This window comes from Meleagris gallopavo, chromosome 8 (assembly GCF_905368555.1).
Source record: "Meleagris gallopavo chromosome 8, MGAL_WU_HG_1.1, whole genome shotgun sequence".
Classification (NCBI taxonomy): Eukaryota; Metazoa; Chordata; class Aves; order Galliformes; family Phasianidae; genus Meleagris; species Meleagris gallopavo.
The window spans coordinates 16,474,089-16,489,797 of NC_139411.1; the positions used below are offsets into that span (position 1 = coordinate 16,474,089).

At 43.9% G+C, this 15,709-nt stretch overlaps 2 protein-coding genes across 17 annotated transcripts in view; one reads left to right on the forward strand and one right to left on the reverse strand.

Moving 5' to 3' along the window:
* The window catches only part of LOC104911954 (uncharacterized), a 314,625-nt gene that overhangs the window by 92,503 nt on the left and 206,413 nt on the right, over positions 1–15,709 (forward strand). The window lies entirely within an intron of this gene.
* PAX2 (paired box 2) overlaps positions 7,650–15,709 on the reverse strand; it is a 92,203-nt gene continuing 84,143 nt past the window's right edge. For 8 of the 16 annotated variants that reach the window (XM_085229798.1, XM_085229801.1, XM_085229803.1 and 5 more), the window contains 2 exons: positions 12,411–12,497; positions 7,650–11,132 (listed from right to left, as the gene is read on the reverse strand). In XM_085229798.1, the coding sequence (XP_085085924.1) occupies positions 11,011–11,132; positions 12,411–12,497 (209 nt within the window). In that variant the 3' untranslated portion in view covers positions 7,650–11,010. Of the gene's footprint in view, positions 11,152–12,410; positions 12,498–14,830; positions 15,056–15,709 lie in introns of those variants that run through there. The other 8 variants (XM_085229806.1, XM_085229799.1, XM_085229811.1 and 5 more) reach the window with 2 other exon arrangements.

The window sequence follows — 15,709 nt, forward strand, 5'->3', positions numbered from 1 at the left end:
GCATTGTAAGTGACATATGATGGCAGAGCTGCTCTCAGCAAAACAAAGTAGGTGGAGAAAATACAGGTGCATGAGATGGAGTTTGTGATGGGGTGCTTAGGAGATGACATAAATCCGTCATCAGGCAGCAGCTCTGTGGAAGTGCAGGTTTCTGGAACGGTTCAGTGGCAACCTAATGCAAATATGCAAATGATCGTACTTTGAAAAATTAGGCTAAACTCTCTTTTGAGTGCAAATGAAACAGTAGGTAAAAATTTTGCACCATTCTTTGGTACAGACAGCAGAGTTCAGAATTTTCCAGAGAAAACTGGGCATGGGGAGCTTTCCTCCAAGCCTGAACTCTCAGGGGTACGTTCCTACAGTACCATCAGCTCCTGAGCTCGTCCACTCTTCCCTGGGCTTTGGGTCAGCTGATGCTGTTTGCTGCCATTTTTATGCCTCTCTCATGCTTATATAACAAACACCTCCCTTGACTCAGTAAATGTACCCAGCTGCAGACCCCTCCTTGCTGAGCAGAGCGGTGGGAACACAGTCCCTGCACATCGCTGCGATGGGTGCAGAGTGCAGTACATGCGGCAGCTTTGGGATGGCTTCAGGATACGTCCCCTCCTCCTCTGTGGCATTGTGGTTCAGTCCCCAGAGAGACAACACATCACTTTTCGCACTCTCACTTTATCCTTTTAACCACTGTAAAACCCGCAGAATGTAAGAATACAAAGTTTTTACTCAATATGTAGGGAAAAAACGGCCAAAACAAAAGGTGATGCCAGTTCCTCACCTCTCACCAGAGTCACGAGGAAAGAGCCAAGCTGCAGCTCTACTGCAGTCGAGGAGCTGAACTCCCCCTTCCTGCTCCTCCTGGCCCAGCCCAGCCCCCAGGAAGGGCTCAGCGCCCCGTGAACAGAGTCCCCCCGAGCGCGGTGCGGAGCCAGAGGAGTGACAGGTGCCTCCTGATATGCCTAAATGAGAAGAGCCAATCGGAGGAGCCTGCCCAGCTTTTGTTGTCATCTGGCTTTGCTCATGAAATATGAGTTTGATTGACAGATGCATCAAGGTTCACAGTTTATTGGTTTTTGCAAAAGAGCCAGATCTGCCAATTTAGACAGGGGAGTGACACAAAACTTTCCATCTAAATGGACTAATTTTACCACAGGGAATTCCCAGGCAGAGCGCGCCAAGGCAGGCGCAGTCCTGTTTTATTTTTTAACAAGGACTGAATGACAAATATAAACGACAGTTCTGGGCTGACGGAACATCAGCATTTGACACTTCACAGGGGAGCGGTGAAATAAACAATAGGCAGAGAAATTGAATTAGAATCAGATGAGAGTCAGCTAGAGGGGGAGAGGAGGGCCTGATTCTCTACCAGATCATTTATAAAAGAGCAAACTGAATACTAAGTAGGTATAACATGCTCACATCCTTATTTATTAGCAAATTTAACCTGCTAGTGTGTTGCGCTTGTGTGATGTAAATGAGTCAGTGGATGAAGGTGGGTGGTAGGGGAGAGCCGTGCACAGGGGTGGTGGTGTATGAGGGGTTCCATTCACGGCACTGCAAACTTCTGTGTTAGTGGTACTCTGTGTAACTTACAGACTGCACAGAGTTACAGAGCAAGAAGTATGATAAGTTCATGGAATTGTCTCCTGTTGCCACTGCACAGTACTCTCAGAGTTCTGTCTGGTCTGCCTGTGTTCTTGCAGTTGGCAACTTTTGGGTGCTCAGCTTTGCAGCTTTAGCTCAATTCTTTTACCGCTTTTCTTTCTTTTTTTTTTTTCTATAGCGCTTTTCAATTTAAAACAGGCAATTTTTGATATTTAAGAATGATAATTCTATACACAATCAGTCTGGGGCTTCTGAGTGCAGACTGTTTCTGCTTGAGATAAAAGGTTGTCTCAGCTGCTAGCGCAAGCAAGCTATTATCCTAGTTCTGCTCAGCTTTAGCAGGAGATAGGATACATAAACTTTCCCAGTGGGTTAGGCAGCTAGTTTGTTAGCTAGGCATTGCTGGGAGAAATTTGGATTCCTGGCTTTTATGTCATGCTCTGAGATTTGAAGCGTGTCTGGAGAAGTGATTTTCAATCTTTTTCAATTAGCGAACAGTGAGAACAAAAAACAATCGGTAGAAGAATAGCTGCCAGTCTAGGGAATCTAGATCCACAAGCTCACTTTTCCCATCTACATTAAAAGCAGTTTCGGTAAAAGCAAAGTAAAGCTTTTGAAACAATTTAAAAGTACTGATCTTGATATTAGAGAAAGTGGCTTTAAAGTAAAGGGCTTTGGGTCGACTTGCTGCTTAATGGTGATCCAGCTGTCCTATGTAAGCCTGGGAAGTGCCCACGTGGCTGGTGCCTTACTGCTGAGCACTGCACTCAGGCAGGTGCCAGGTGAGGTCTGCAGATGGGCTGCGTGCTGGCGGGGCTTCTGCTGAGGAAAAATGCTGCTGCCTTCTGCAAACGGCAGCACAGAGCTGTGTGAAATTTCATACTGCTCACTCTTATACCCTTCGGGTTTTCTGTGTAGGTTTTGAGTGTCTTCGTAAGTGTTCAACAGGGCGTGTTTGAAATTGGTCTCGGGCTGGAAATCACAATGTTTGTGATATTTCGTTGTCAGCGCGTCTCTTAAAGCAGAATGATTCATTTCCTTCTGAACAGGCAGAGAGGCAAAACCAGGGCGATTCTGATGTAAGGAATATGTTTTGGAAAAAGACAATTTAAAAGTGAAGCCATTTTTGTTACATTTCTCCAAGCTGAAGGCCTATCTTCCTGCAAAGACTGGTGTGTAGTTCTGGGTGAAAGCATGGCTGTGCATTGCCCTGAGCCAAGGCAATCCATTAACGCTTTTCTCACCCCGCTGAAGTCACAGGTGCTTTCAGTTCAGCATTCGATAAGCTGTGGCCGCAGCAAGTCGGGGTCACAGTAGTGAAGGGGCTGCGGCCTCTGCTCACAGAGAATCACGTTTTTGAGGGGCTGTGCAAAGGAGTCGTGTCTGCAGCAGGAGACTGAGCAAGGCAGTGAGAACAGTGTTGAAAGAAAGGACAGAAGTGAAAAGGAAGCAGGACCTGCAAGAAGTGGCCAGGGCTGGCAGTGGGATTTCTCCTGCTGAGGGATAGCAGGAAAAGAACCTTTCCAAGCAACTGGCATAGCATGAATTTGCACCTCCTAGGTAGTCTCTTGATGTCACACTGATCACACCTGCTTTGGATGGGCAACTTCTACTAAAACACTGCAGAAGGCAGAGAAAAAAAAAACAAATATTTGCTGACATGCTCCGGTATCAAGCCAGCTTTTGTCAGCCTGGCCAGCATTTAGAGGGCTGTTGTCAGGTCTTGTAACACTTGAGCTGCTTCCTAAAGCACCAAACTATAGGGTCCTTGTGAGGAGGTGAGATGCTCATTTCTTACTGAAATAAGTACGTTTCTGGCTCTTGAGTAAAAGGGGTATAGTTACTGATGTAGCCATAGTGGTCTTTCAGACTGATAAAATTAGAAGTCAAAAGTTGTTTTGTTTTTATTTTATATATGTATATATTCATATATACAAAATAGTATCGTGTTATATGCAAATCACATGATTTCCAATCAATCTTATGATTTTTTGTGGACACAATTTGGTTCACAATTTTTGAGTACTAGGAGCAGGCAATACGGGCTCTAACAGACTTCCTTTGCTTCACTGCAGACAGCTCCTGAATCACAGAAGTTAACTGTCCTGAGGATATTGTGAGCTATTTCTACTTCTAAAGCAGTCAAGAGTTTATGTGCAGCCTGTTCACCATGCATATCTTCGTTAATGGCTACTTGTTCAATGACCTCATCTTCCCTTAATATTTAAAACATTTCACTTTGGGTACAAGCATCAGTATGTTGATTTGCTGGATGGTATTTTTCAGGATCATTTTTGTCCCTTTAAAACAGAGATGTTGTGTTCGCTGTTCTCCACTCTGCCATTTCCCCATGTCCCTCAAGCTTTTCAGGACTGGTTGTGTGTGATCCAGTAAACTCATCCACCTGCCCACTTAGTATCTTTGGGTGTGTATCATGTAGGTAGGTTGCTGGCACTGTGAATGCTTACATGTTCCAATGCTTTCCTTGTCTACATCTTACTAAAGAATTTATTGTTGGAGACAGTTGTTAAAATCTCAGAATGTTCCAACTTTTCTTTTAGTTACAAAACAGATATCTGTTTTTAATATTGCCCAGTCTCTTAGAATGTAATTTTCCTTCATTGTAGACAGAATGGTGATCTCTGTAGATTTATCACACCACGCTTCCACACTGAGATTGCCTGTTGATTATGGGAGAATGTCAACGGTTTACGGGCCAGTTCGGGTCGATCATTAAAGGAGCGTAAGACAAGTTGGAGTTGTAGAAATAGTTCTTTTGTGCAAGTTTTTTTTGTTTTATGAAGGTTCATAAATTCTTGGAAGTTGTGAAAGTTTTGCGATAGTACAGCTACCTGTTATGGGGCCTTATACAGAAACCTCAGGATGCAATTTTCTGGGTTGAATGCATTGGGATTTCAAATGTTTTCTTCTCAATCTTTAATGCTGTTTTATCAGGATGAATTTTGAAAAGCCTTTTTGCTTTCTTCTGCTGCACATGTGTGTGATGCTTTGCCGTTAGCCTCTGACAGTGAGCACACATCAGTAAATTCCATTCAGTTAACATCCGGGATGTCGTATGTTAGTCCACTGTTGGACTCAAGTCACCTAAACTTTGGTAGAGAAAAGTAATCCTGGCGTGTGGGAGACTTCAGAACATAGAAATCTGGTTTTGCTCAGATTTGGAGCCTGCTCTGGGCCCGCCTGCCTAGCGGGTGAGCCCTGCAAGGCAGAGTCCCTGCTTCTAGAGAGCTGCCAGGCAGTTTTACTGCGGTGTTGTGAAAATTGAATTGCTTTTACAGACTGTTTGGATTTCCACAAATTGACTTTCACTTATGGAAAATGCCCTGTTGGAAGATTTTCAGCCTATTCTATTAATATTGAAAGAGAAAGTATAAACTGAAAGAATAGGAAAATAGGAAATAGGTTTTAACTGTCTGCTGAGCGAAAGCTTTGTGCAAGCATTTGGTTTCCTGACAGCGTTCTGCACAGATTTCCTTGAGATACACACACAGCAGCAGAAAATCTGGCCTTCTGACTTTCACGGGCTGTTGTGAGAGTATTTGTAAATGATTGGGAATTGGAGAAGGAGAATTGATTTAGCCTAGCCTGACTCCTTGCTACATTTTTACTCCGCCTCTATGACCTTAAACTGCGCTCGACTTCCTGGAAAATTAATGCTTGACTGAGGAAAAATTGAGCGAATGCCTCATTACTGGGTGTGTTTACAGCATACCTTAATATAATGCCTAACTCTTTGTTAGGCAAACAACGAGTAGTTTGGAGAATGGGTTATTAATGACTTTGCATTTGGCTTTGCCTTGTGTTGACCAAGATAGAAGTTCAGCAAGAGCAAGCTTGAACAGTGTCAGGCAAAAGGGATTCTTCTAATGGAGCTAAAAATGGAGCAGCAGAGGAGGGGGAGTGAGATCTGAGAGGTGCTGATCACTCCTCCGAGATGTCAGAGGCAGGCAGAGCAGGTATTGCTCATCCCAAAGTGTGCTATGGGGAAACAGGTGCAGAGTAGCAGAGGGTGTTGGGTTGTCCCACGCCATGACGTGGTGGCTACCCAGCAGCACTCTCATTTCTGAGGTACCTGGGGACACCAGATGTGTTATGGATCACTGGGGATCAGTTGAGTGAGATCAATATCAGACAGAGTCCCGCTGGCAATGAACCGGAGCGGGATGGCAGGTGGGGGCTCAGAGGCTGGCCTGTGCTGGGAGGGATTGCATTCATGCGCAGTGCCTTCTGTCGTGTGGTGTGGTGCTGACCAGCAATCGTGGTGTTGTTTACATGGTGCCTGAAGTGTGCTAGGTGTGGCAAACGTAACAGGCAAACATAACATCCTGGAGAGCTTAAGGGAATCTGCTGGAGAGAGAGGAGTGCTGAGGGAATGAGAGAGAGGGGGGAGGAGAAACAAGCCAGAAGCTGCCAAAATGACATACCAAAAAAAAAAAAAAAAAGTTTTTATTTTTCATGTGCACAAAAAGAGAAAAGAGTTGAACAGAACTGAAGTGATGAGGAAAAGCCAAGAGTGGCTGCAACAGCCTAGAATGGAAATTACCCTGCACCTGGCACTCGTCCTCTCCATGGGCTCATGCCTTGCTCAGCCTGGAGAGCATCAGCAGAGCTGCATAAGGTTGGATCTGCTTTCAGTTCTCTAATTGCTGTTGTTTGTTCCCTCCTTCCTGCTTTGCAAGTTAGCCACTGTCTTGGACCCAGCCAAGGACACAACATGGTATGTGTGGGGTTCTCTAGAAGCCCCCATTCTGTCAGACCCCAAGGGCAGCTATAATTCTCTTCTGAGAGGCCTGCTTTTCTTTAGGGAAGAAAGGGTGTTTTTTTCCAACAATTCAGTAAACCAAAAAATTCCTTTAGGAAAATGATGCTGTATATATATTAATCTATACTCAAGAAGAGAAATAGGTGCAGGGTTATTTTTGTTTTCCTTCTGAGGTTTGTTTGTCAGCCTCACATTCACTTCTTCAGTTGCGGTCGTGTTCTGAATGTGACCCATCATTGCTGGGGGGTCACAGAGCATGCAGATGTGGCCCCATTTCCACAGAGCAGGGCTCGTTGCTGCTTTACCTCCCACTCCAGGTTTTAACAGATCTGCCCTGTGCAACCCTTCCAGCTTCTTGCCCCCACATCCCGCTGGGCCAGAAGGACATGAGAGCTTCAGAGAACAGGACTCAAAAGTGCTGCCCAGTTTTTAATAGCATGGTCTCTGTTCCTCCCAGTGAAGTATGGCATTTGAGAACTCACAAGATTCCTCCCTCTCAAACAAACAAACAAAAAAACAACAACAAACAAACAAGCAAAACTGTTACAGGAGAAGATGCAGTTGCACAGCATTTCTGCTTGGTCCATTAGATAAAGCAACCATCGCAGAAGAGCTAAGAATGATGTGAAAGAAACGAAGGGAGAGCTAGAGAAGAACAAAGAAATGAAGAGCTATTTGTGAGAAAAATAAAAAGAGAGAAATGTAATGGAAATGTTCATTATTATTCAGAATAATACTTAGCACTGCAATAGAATTTTCTTTCCAGGATCTTAAAGGTGAGCTGGTGCTAATTAATTCAGCTGCACCGTACCTCTGTGGACTAGGAACTACTGTTATCCCCATTTTACAGAAGATTGGAGTTGAGGCATAGGGGAGAAATTGGACTTGACAAAGGTTCACTGGAGCCAGGTGGAGAACTGGAGAGTCTGAACTCCCAGATACCTACTCCCATACCAGTAATACTGATCTGGATAGAAAAGTGCCCCGGGAATGAAAAACACTAAAAGAAAGAGATAGAAGTGAATTAGAGTATGAGAAAGAAATGAGAAAGGGAAGAGACAGCAGAATGGAGTAGAGAGATCTGAGTCACAGACTTCACTGGTTTTGCATAGCGATTTCTTTCCTCCAGGTTTTGTTTTTTTTTAAATCTTTTTTTCCTGTAAGACTTTTAAAATAATAATGAAAAAGAATCCATTTATAATAAAGCAGCTGTTGGCCAGCTGGGAAAGGGGTCCTTCCAAGGTTTGGCTGTTCCCTCAGGTTCTGGATTTGTGCTGTGCTTTATTGAACACAGTGTTTTGTTTTCAGTGAGCACAACAAGACTTGCACAGTACAGACAGAGTGTTCCTTATCTACAGGATGAGACGAGGCTGTTTTAATAACTACCATGATGAAGATGGAGATGAACTTATATACACGAGGAATTGCCTTCACATTACACACATTATCTTCCTACAAAGCAGCAATTGTTTTTGCAAATAACATAATATTAAATAATTGGTAAATTTTTGCGTTTCCTGCATAGTCCAGTCTAATGGAATCTATATGAATATTGATGGTTTTCTTCCGCATAATATCACCACATAAATCCCTGTGTCAGCTACTAGACTTTAGCTATAATACTGCTTTACAATGCATCCACCGACTGTAAATCAAAACAATCAACACAAGAAACTCTTTGGCAAATGTAATTCAGTACATTCGCATGGGGGTCTACAGATGGTGGTGGAAGAGGATTAGACTGCCCAGTCCTTTGCATAATTCTGCTTTCCTTTTGATTTTCCTGATCGAACTACTTGCAATTATGTACTTTCCAGACCAACCCAACGCCTGGTGGAAGTCCTCTTTTATTGGCGGAGTTCTGTCAATGGTGAATTTGTCCCTCTGAGGGTCAGATCAAACCAGCCATGAGTGAGCCAACCAAATCCAGCTTTTGTGACCTATCTCATGTCTCACGTTTGGCGAAACAGCTTTATGAAAAAGAGCATTTCTGAGCTGCTAGCTTCAGTTGAGGTGGCCCCGGGCTGCAGGTTGCTAAACGTGAGGTGCAACCATTTCCTTTCCTTGAGCCTCCTCAGGAAGTTCTAGTGGCCAGTACTGGGATGCACTGCCTTTGGCCCTGAGCACAGGTAGGGCAAGGGCTGTACTGATGGACTAAAAGGGAGACTATGGAAACGGATCCAGCATCTGTCTGGTGTCTATGGAGGAAAACAAGGAGTGGTACATTTTTAGACATTACTCAGATTTTTGCTTCTCATGTAGAATAAAATGAGATAATGGGCCAAATTGTGGTCTCAGTAACAGTGAAACAGCTCTTCTATTTGCAGCAGGTTACTCAGAGGTTAGGTGTGCAGAATAACACTTTAAATAGTAGATCAGAAGTAACCTCTTTGACTTTATTCTGTACAGGAACAGATTGTAGCTCTTCATGTTCTATGTAAACACCCCCCACCCCCCATACCCTTTTCATTTGGGCATTCCGTTAAAGAAGACACAGACCTATAATCAGCTAGAGCCATGCAAGGGCTACAAGTGTTAGGTGAAAGGGGCCTTCGGGATCAACACAGCTGTTTAGTGATGGTGGCTTTCATACATACAAGTTAAACTTGAAAACAGAAGGCTGAGTCCACAGCCACATCTCGGTGACTGGGAACTTTGGATTTCATACATAATGTTGGCTATACGGACCATACCATTTGCTTTTATGCCCTTTGGAGTTTTGATTCTCAATCCTGTCTTTGTCCATGGACAGTAGTCCATTCATTTTATCAGAAACCTCTCTAAAACAACAAGGATCTGCTTTGGCAGACTTGATGCCCTGGGGACAGGCTATAGCTGCCTTCATGTTTTCTTTGAGTATTTTTTAAGAAGTGTCAGTGCAAGGAACAGTTTATGAGTTTGCTGACAATACAGGAGTAATAAGCATTTCTATTGACAGTTAGCCTTTTGCAGAACAGTGTTTGCTAGTCACTTGGGAGCCAAAAAGAGCAGAAAAATCCCTAGAGAATCATCAGGTGAGCATTTGGGATAAGGGGTAAATATTAGGGTGCACAATATAGGGTTGAATGTGAAAAGATGAGGTTGCATATTGGGACTGGCTGGAAGGATGTGGGCATATGGATTTGAATGTAAGCCCATAAATTATCAGGCATATGAGCAGATGGACTGGAAATTGAAGAGGGGCCCATATTGCAAGGCTGCAGTGGTCGGGAAATTAGGTGTTGGATACAGATAATGAGGCTGTTGTCGCCAGGCTATAGGGATCTGGAGAATGGGTGCCGGACATATGTAAAACTGGGAAAGTTGGGATGTGGGTGAACGGACGTAGGCATGGGTGCGGGGATTAGGGTGAAAGGAGAGGAGCCTAAGGGCTAGGGAACCAAGCAACAATCCCAGCCAATCCTGAATTTGTCCATCTCAGTCTCAGCTGTCCGAAGGGCAATCAGATGGGCCCATGTGAAGCCCCACACTTTCCTTTCCACCACAAAGCGCAGTTAGAGTGCAGCTGGGCTTGTTTTCTTTGTTTGCCAACCAGTGACATGGAAAACATTTGTTGACTCAGAGAGCTTTTTGTCGACTGATGTGTTTGGTAACTTTGTCAGATGTGACTTGTCCACACGGCTCCCCAGAGACAGGATTTGGGAAAGGGGAGGAGGAGGAGGCGACAGGGGTGGAGCTGGCATCCAATCCTCTCCAATACCACCATCCCATTGTAGTGCAAAACAGAAAGGAAACAAAACCCGAGAGTGAAAGAGGAGCGTCAAGCGTCAGAGGAACTGGTCTGCTATTCGGTGGCGGGGAGGGGTGAGACTTGAAGTTTTATTTTTGTAGGGTTTTTTAATTATTATTTTGTTTTTGTTGTTGTTTTTGTTTGCTTGGATTTTTTAGAAAATTGGGGATTTGTTCTTTTTTTTTTTTTTTTCCTTTTTACAGACCTTCATGACAAAGCATAAAAACACAGTTATATTTATATATCTATTTATATATTTCTTCATTTCGTCGGTCGGTTTGTAATTGTTGCTCCATCCTCCTGTCTGAGCTGATTGTGTGTCACAGAAGTTGTGGGTGTGAGTGAGGTTCAGCCCAGCTCTGGCCTCGAGGGCACCGCGCAGGGCGCAGCCAGCGCCAGGAGCCATGCCGGGGGGTGGGATGAGGTGCGTGGGGAGTAACAGAAAGTCACTTGGTCCTTCTCGTGTTTGCCAGATAGGCAGGGCTTAGTGCCACCATCTCTGCTCTAGCCAGGCTGTTCCTTCTGTCCTGGGAAACAGGGCGACGGTCACAGGTTACGCGTTCTGAAGAGTTCACCACAGAGGAGCGTATCTTTGGGGATCAGTGTTGTGTGAGCAGCTGTCTCCCTACTTCCCCCTGCCCATACCGCTCCCAGGAGAATGGGGTCCCGCAAGGCAATGGCTGCCAGTTCCCCTCAAGTCTTGGGAGCGCAGGAGGTCGAGCTGTGCCGAGGTGCTGTTGAGGGCTCCTGAGGTGCCTCAGGGTGCAGGGGGATGCAGGGAGAACGGGGTTCTCGGTCTGGCATGGCGAGCGCTCGGAGCGGTGGAGAGGGAGGTGTGCTGCGGGGGGGCACGGCGAGGCTCTCTTCACCTTCCCAGGGGTGGAGGGATGGGTCAGACAGGTACAATATGGAGGCCTAAGCTGTCACCCTGCAGTTTCATGTGGTTTCCATGGTAGCTAGTGGCGGTCATAGGCAGCGGCAGCAGTGGGAGGTGCGGAGCCCCGGGATGTGGCACTATAATAATAAGGGGAACCTGAAAGTTAACACAGGAGAAGAATGGACTGGTTGAAAGGACAAACAGTAAAAAAAAAAAAATAAAAAATAAAACAAAGAAAAGAAACAAAGGAGAACTGAAAACAAAAGAAAAGGAAACGAGGAAAAGGAAAGGGAGCAAAAGAACAAACAGTGGGGACTTGGCTGTGGCAGTCAGTGGAGGCTGGCCAATGCCATGCTTCGCAGAAGAGAGGCTACAAGGCCCCTGGGTGTGAAGACCCTCTGTGGGAAGGTGCTCTTGGTCCTTCTGACCATCGCTGAGGAGCTGAGAGGGAAGCATCAAGCACTGAGCAGAAATACCCCATGCTTGTGTTGAGGGCACCAGGGAGGTGCTCAGCACATGCTGAGTGTTTCTGGTAAGGTATGGTGGGCCGGTTTTAAAGGCAGGAGAGGAAAGGGAACAAAATTACTTTGTTTAATACTTGGGATTTTCATCAGATGAAAAGCTCTCTAGACAGTTATTGAATGTATATTAAATAGTGATCGATTATTAAGATTGCATTTACTGAGGTTTAATGGCACTGGAGTAAAATGTGCATCTATTATCCAGTTGTTAAACCTCCGTAAATACATGGTTAATAATCACAGCTGATTTATTTTACATATAATAAATATCTTCCTGTTTTCTTGTGAAGAGTTGTTGATATGATATTGAAGATGTGATGAGAAATTTTTCCTCCTCTGCAGAAAAAACCTGACTTTTTCTGGTCAGATTAGAGTCTCTACAGATAGATACATTCCTGCAAAGAAACTCTACTGGCAGTGAAAGATGCAGTACTGAAGGCTATCTCCCGTTCTAGATAGTGTTCCACCCGGTCTTGTAAGAACTCCCACTGGATTTCCAGGTCTCCAGCAAAAACCTCTGGGGTTAACTTGGGAGAGGAGTAAAAGCTCATCTGGGTTTTTGGTTGGACCTTAAATGGATGCTAATTGCAGCTGGTGAGAGTAGTGGAACTTGAATTTAGCTTCTGATCTGATCTGGGTTAAACTGTGGATGCAACCCAAGAAGACAGAACTGAGCTGGAATTCTGAACGATCTCGTGGAAGAATTGGCTTCGGAACCGATGCATGAGATCTATATACCCATCTAGACACTGGACTAGAGAGTGAGGAAAAAGGCCCTTTGTCTGGCCAAAGAATTGAAAGCTCTTTTCAGAAACAAACAAACAAAGAAAAGAAAACAAAGAGACAAACAGAAGGAGCGCGAAGCTGGGGGTGCGGTGGCAAAGAGGTACTCACTTAGTAATGCAGGGTTGCTGAATCGCCAGGCCTCATTGTAGGTTGTGTACTGAGGGTGGCTGTAGGGGTTCCCTGAGAACTCGCTCCCTGCAAGAAATCAAGGAAGTTGTGAAATACAATTAAGAAAGAAGATGTATGTTTGCTGCTTCATCTAGCCCATGTCCATGTTGAATCCATATACCATCAGGAAAACTAGTGTATGTAGCTGCCTTGCCCAGCTGGGGCCATGGCCTTCAGGTCACCGTAGGTTTTGTGTACTCCATGTACAGTGTTGCTTATCTGTACAATTAAAACTCAAGAGATTGACCTCAGAATGAAGAAATTAGTTTAAAACGATATATTTCAAGTGTATGAATAATAAAGAAACTGGTTTATTTTTCTTTGCCTTCTGATTTCTGATTCTCAGGTTGCAGTATGATTGCATATGCAAGCTTTTTCTACATCTGCCAGCTTTCTTTTAAATAGAATCAGTGTCAAGAAATGGCATGGGAGCTTTAAGGTACACAAATCTCTCAGTAAACGCCTCAGAACCAGCAGGGCTGTTGCTGTCAGTATGTATGGCTAAGTTTTGTCTTTGGGGTACTGAGGGTACAGAAGCATATTGTTTGAGGTTGTTATTGGTGCTGTTCTGAGAGCAGGGTAGATTACATATAAAAAAACAATAGAAAACATATGAATCACTCTTTCTTTCTTGTTCTTTGATGATGTTAGTCATAAAAGTGATTCAGAGTCCCACACTTAGGATTAATCAGTGAGTTACAGAGAAAATTTTCTGTATTCCAGTTCCAGAAAAGAAATTTCCAATGGTTGTTACGTTAGGTGCTGTCTTGAATCTGGAAGACAAGCTGGGCTGTGGATCTCTCTTCACATTTGGCAAATAAGGCCCAAAGCACACTAGTTGTGAACTTTGTGATCTAATAAGACTCTGAACCAAGGTTTGAATGTTGTCATCTTAAATATTTTATTGTGCATAAGGACCTGGATCTCTTTGTTTTATAGATGTCTGTGCTGGGCTAGGGGAATTATGTTTGGGAAGCGAGTAAGTATGGTATTGCTTTCAAAATAAATAAATTTCCCAAAACTTAAAAAAAAAAGGTCATTATCTGACTCAATTTGATGCAGTACCAATGGGCAATGGGTGACATCTGAAAGGCATTACGTGCTCAAAAGGCAATGAGTGAACAGCATGACATAGCTTCTGGTCTGCTCCAAAGGGTGTGTGGAGAACAAAGAAGTGTTGGGAGAGCAGCTGGGGTCCCTGCTAGATGCCATGGAATAGGAAAAGGAGGCAGTGCGAGATGCGTTCGATGCCTGGGTTGCAATTACTGAAGAAATGTCAATTAATTATACTGTAACCTCTGCAAATCTCCCTTCACAGGCGAGTTAAAGCAAAAACCTGTATTCTCACATGGCAGAAGTGAAGTCTGTTGCAGCTGGTGTATTTGCAGTGATTTTAACTCAAGGAGGATCTGCCTGGCTGGGTCCTTTAAAGGTGCTCAGAACAATAACCAAAGTAGCATGTGTGTGTTTCGAGACCAATTACCATCCAAAGCTCCTTTACAGTAGCTTTTAGTTTCTGCATAAAAATGTATTTCATATGACAGACCTTAATAAATGTTGTTTTAGTGACAATAATTCCTCATGTTTCCATATTTAGAAACGTTCTGCACTGAAAATCCCAACAGGTAGCTGGGAAGGAATAGGTGAAGCCTGTTGTGATGACTAAGATGCCCTGGAGTAGGATACAAAGGCAAAAAGCAATGCGCAGTCCAGGCTTACCTCTACCACTAATAACCTGTGGGGTATATTTGAATGAATTTGATCCCCCAGGAAGGAAAAAAAAAAAACACAGATGGGAATTACTGATTTGAAATGCTTCACAAAGAGTTAACCTCTCTACATCGGAAAGTTCTGATGTTTCAAGGTTTCTGTCTCACTTTCTTCCTAGTTGTCACCCAAACTGCTTATAGCAATTCCTAAAGCCCGGGTTAAGTAGAGGAGAAAGAGCCCCGGCTATGGAGAGCCAGGGAGGAGAGAGGGCAGCCACTGGAAACAGTGTTTATTGACGAGGAGTGAAAGCATGCATGCAGCAGGATAATGAGCTTTTGAGCTCAACTGTGACCAAGAGGAACTGAGCTATCGCCTTCCCTGATCACTAATGAAACAAGTGTAATTTCCTCATCAACATTGGATTCTGTTTAACGACTCCCTGCCGTTGCCATCACCAGCCTCTGCAGGCTCTGTGCTGCTCTATGAAAACTGCAGTTCCTTTCAGAGAATGCTCACTTCACCAAAACTGTTTGCAGAATCTTGATGGCCTTTCTGGGAAAGTGGAAGAAGTGAGCTAGGGATCAGAGTGCTCTGTTACCTTTGCAGGAAGCACTTCTCAGATGCACAGATTTCATCCTTCTCTGAGTGACTAACACTGCTTTTTCAGGTGTTCATGCAGGGGCTGCTTGTTTCCATCCATGTCCATCCAACAACCTGAAACTGTGAGCAACTGCAAATGCAGGACGTGTATTTTGCCACATCATGTGGGTCGACCTCCGAGATACTGGCATGCATGACTGACCGTGTTGCATGGCTGTAAAGTTAATGGAGACAAGCTCTTCTCTAGATCACGTGAGGAGAACTCTAGTGAAGGGCTGTCATGGGTAGAACAGAAAAGCTATGGTTGGTACTGGTCAATCTTTTCAGTAACTGCTTTCCGCTGGAAAATGCTGTCTCATCGAAATGGAAATGTTTTGCATGAGCTTGTCAACTCGGGAGAGTTTTGGAAGGAAAAGTTCTGAAATGATTGCAAATTGAAACAAAGTATTATGTTTCAACTTTCTTGTTTTGTTTCATTTTGCCTTTCTCATCTCATTTAATTTCCTTTCATCTCTTCTATTATTTTAATATGTCCTGACATCTAGAACATGTTGTCATTATTGAAATGTTTCATCCTGATGTTTGCAAATTGAACAATTTCAAGATTCTGACTCCTCATTCCAATGCAAGATGAAAACAAATGTCAAAAAATCAGAATTTTGCACGATTCTGCTTTCTGTCCAGGTTCTGCTTTTAGCTTACAGCCTTTATTTAGGCTTATTTAAGCTTTAGGGAAAATAGAGCTTCTTTCTCACGTCCGCTTATAGCTGGACAATGATGTTGATTTTCCTGTCAGTACGTCCCTTAAAGATAATCCCTTGCTTCGTATTTCTGATATACCTAAAGCACTGGCTCCTGGTCCTTTTGGCCCATAGGCACATAGCATACCACTGGTGATGAGCTGCTTTGTTTTCCCTTTTCAGCACGGA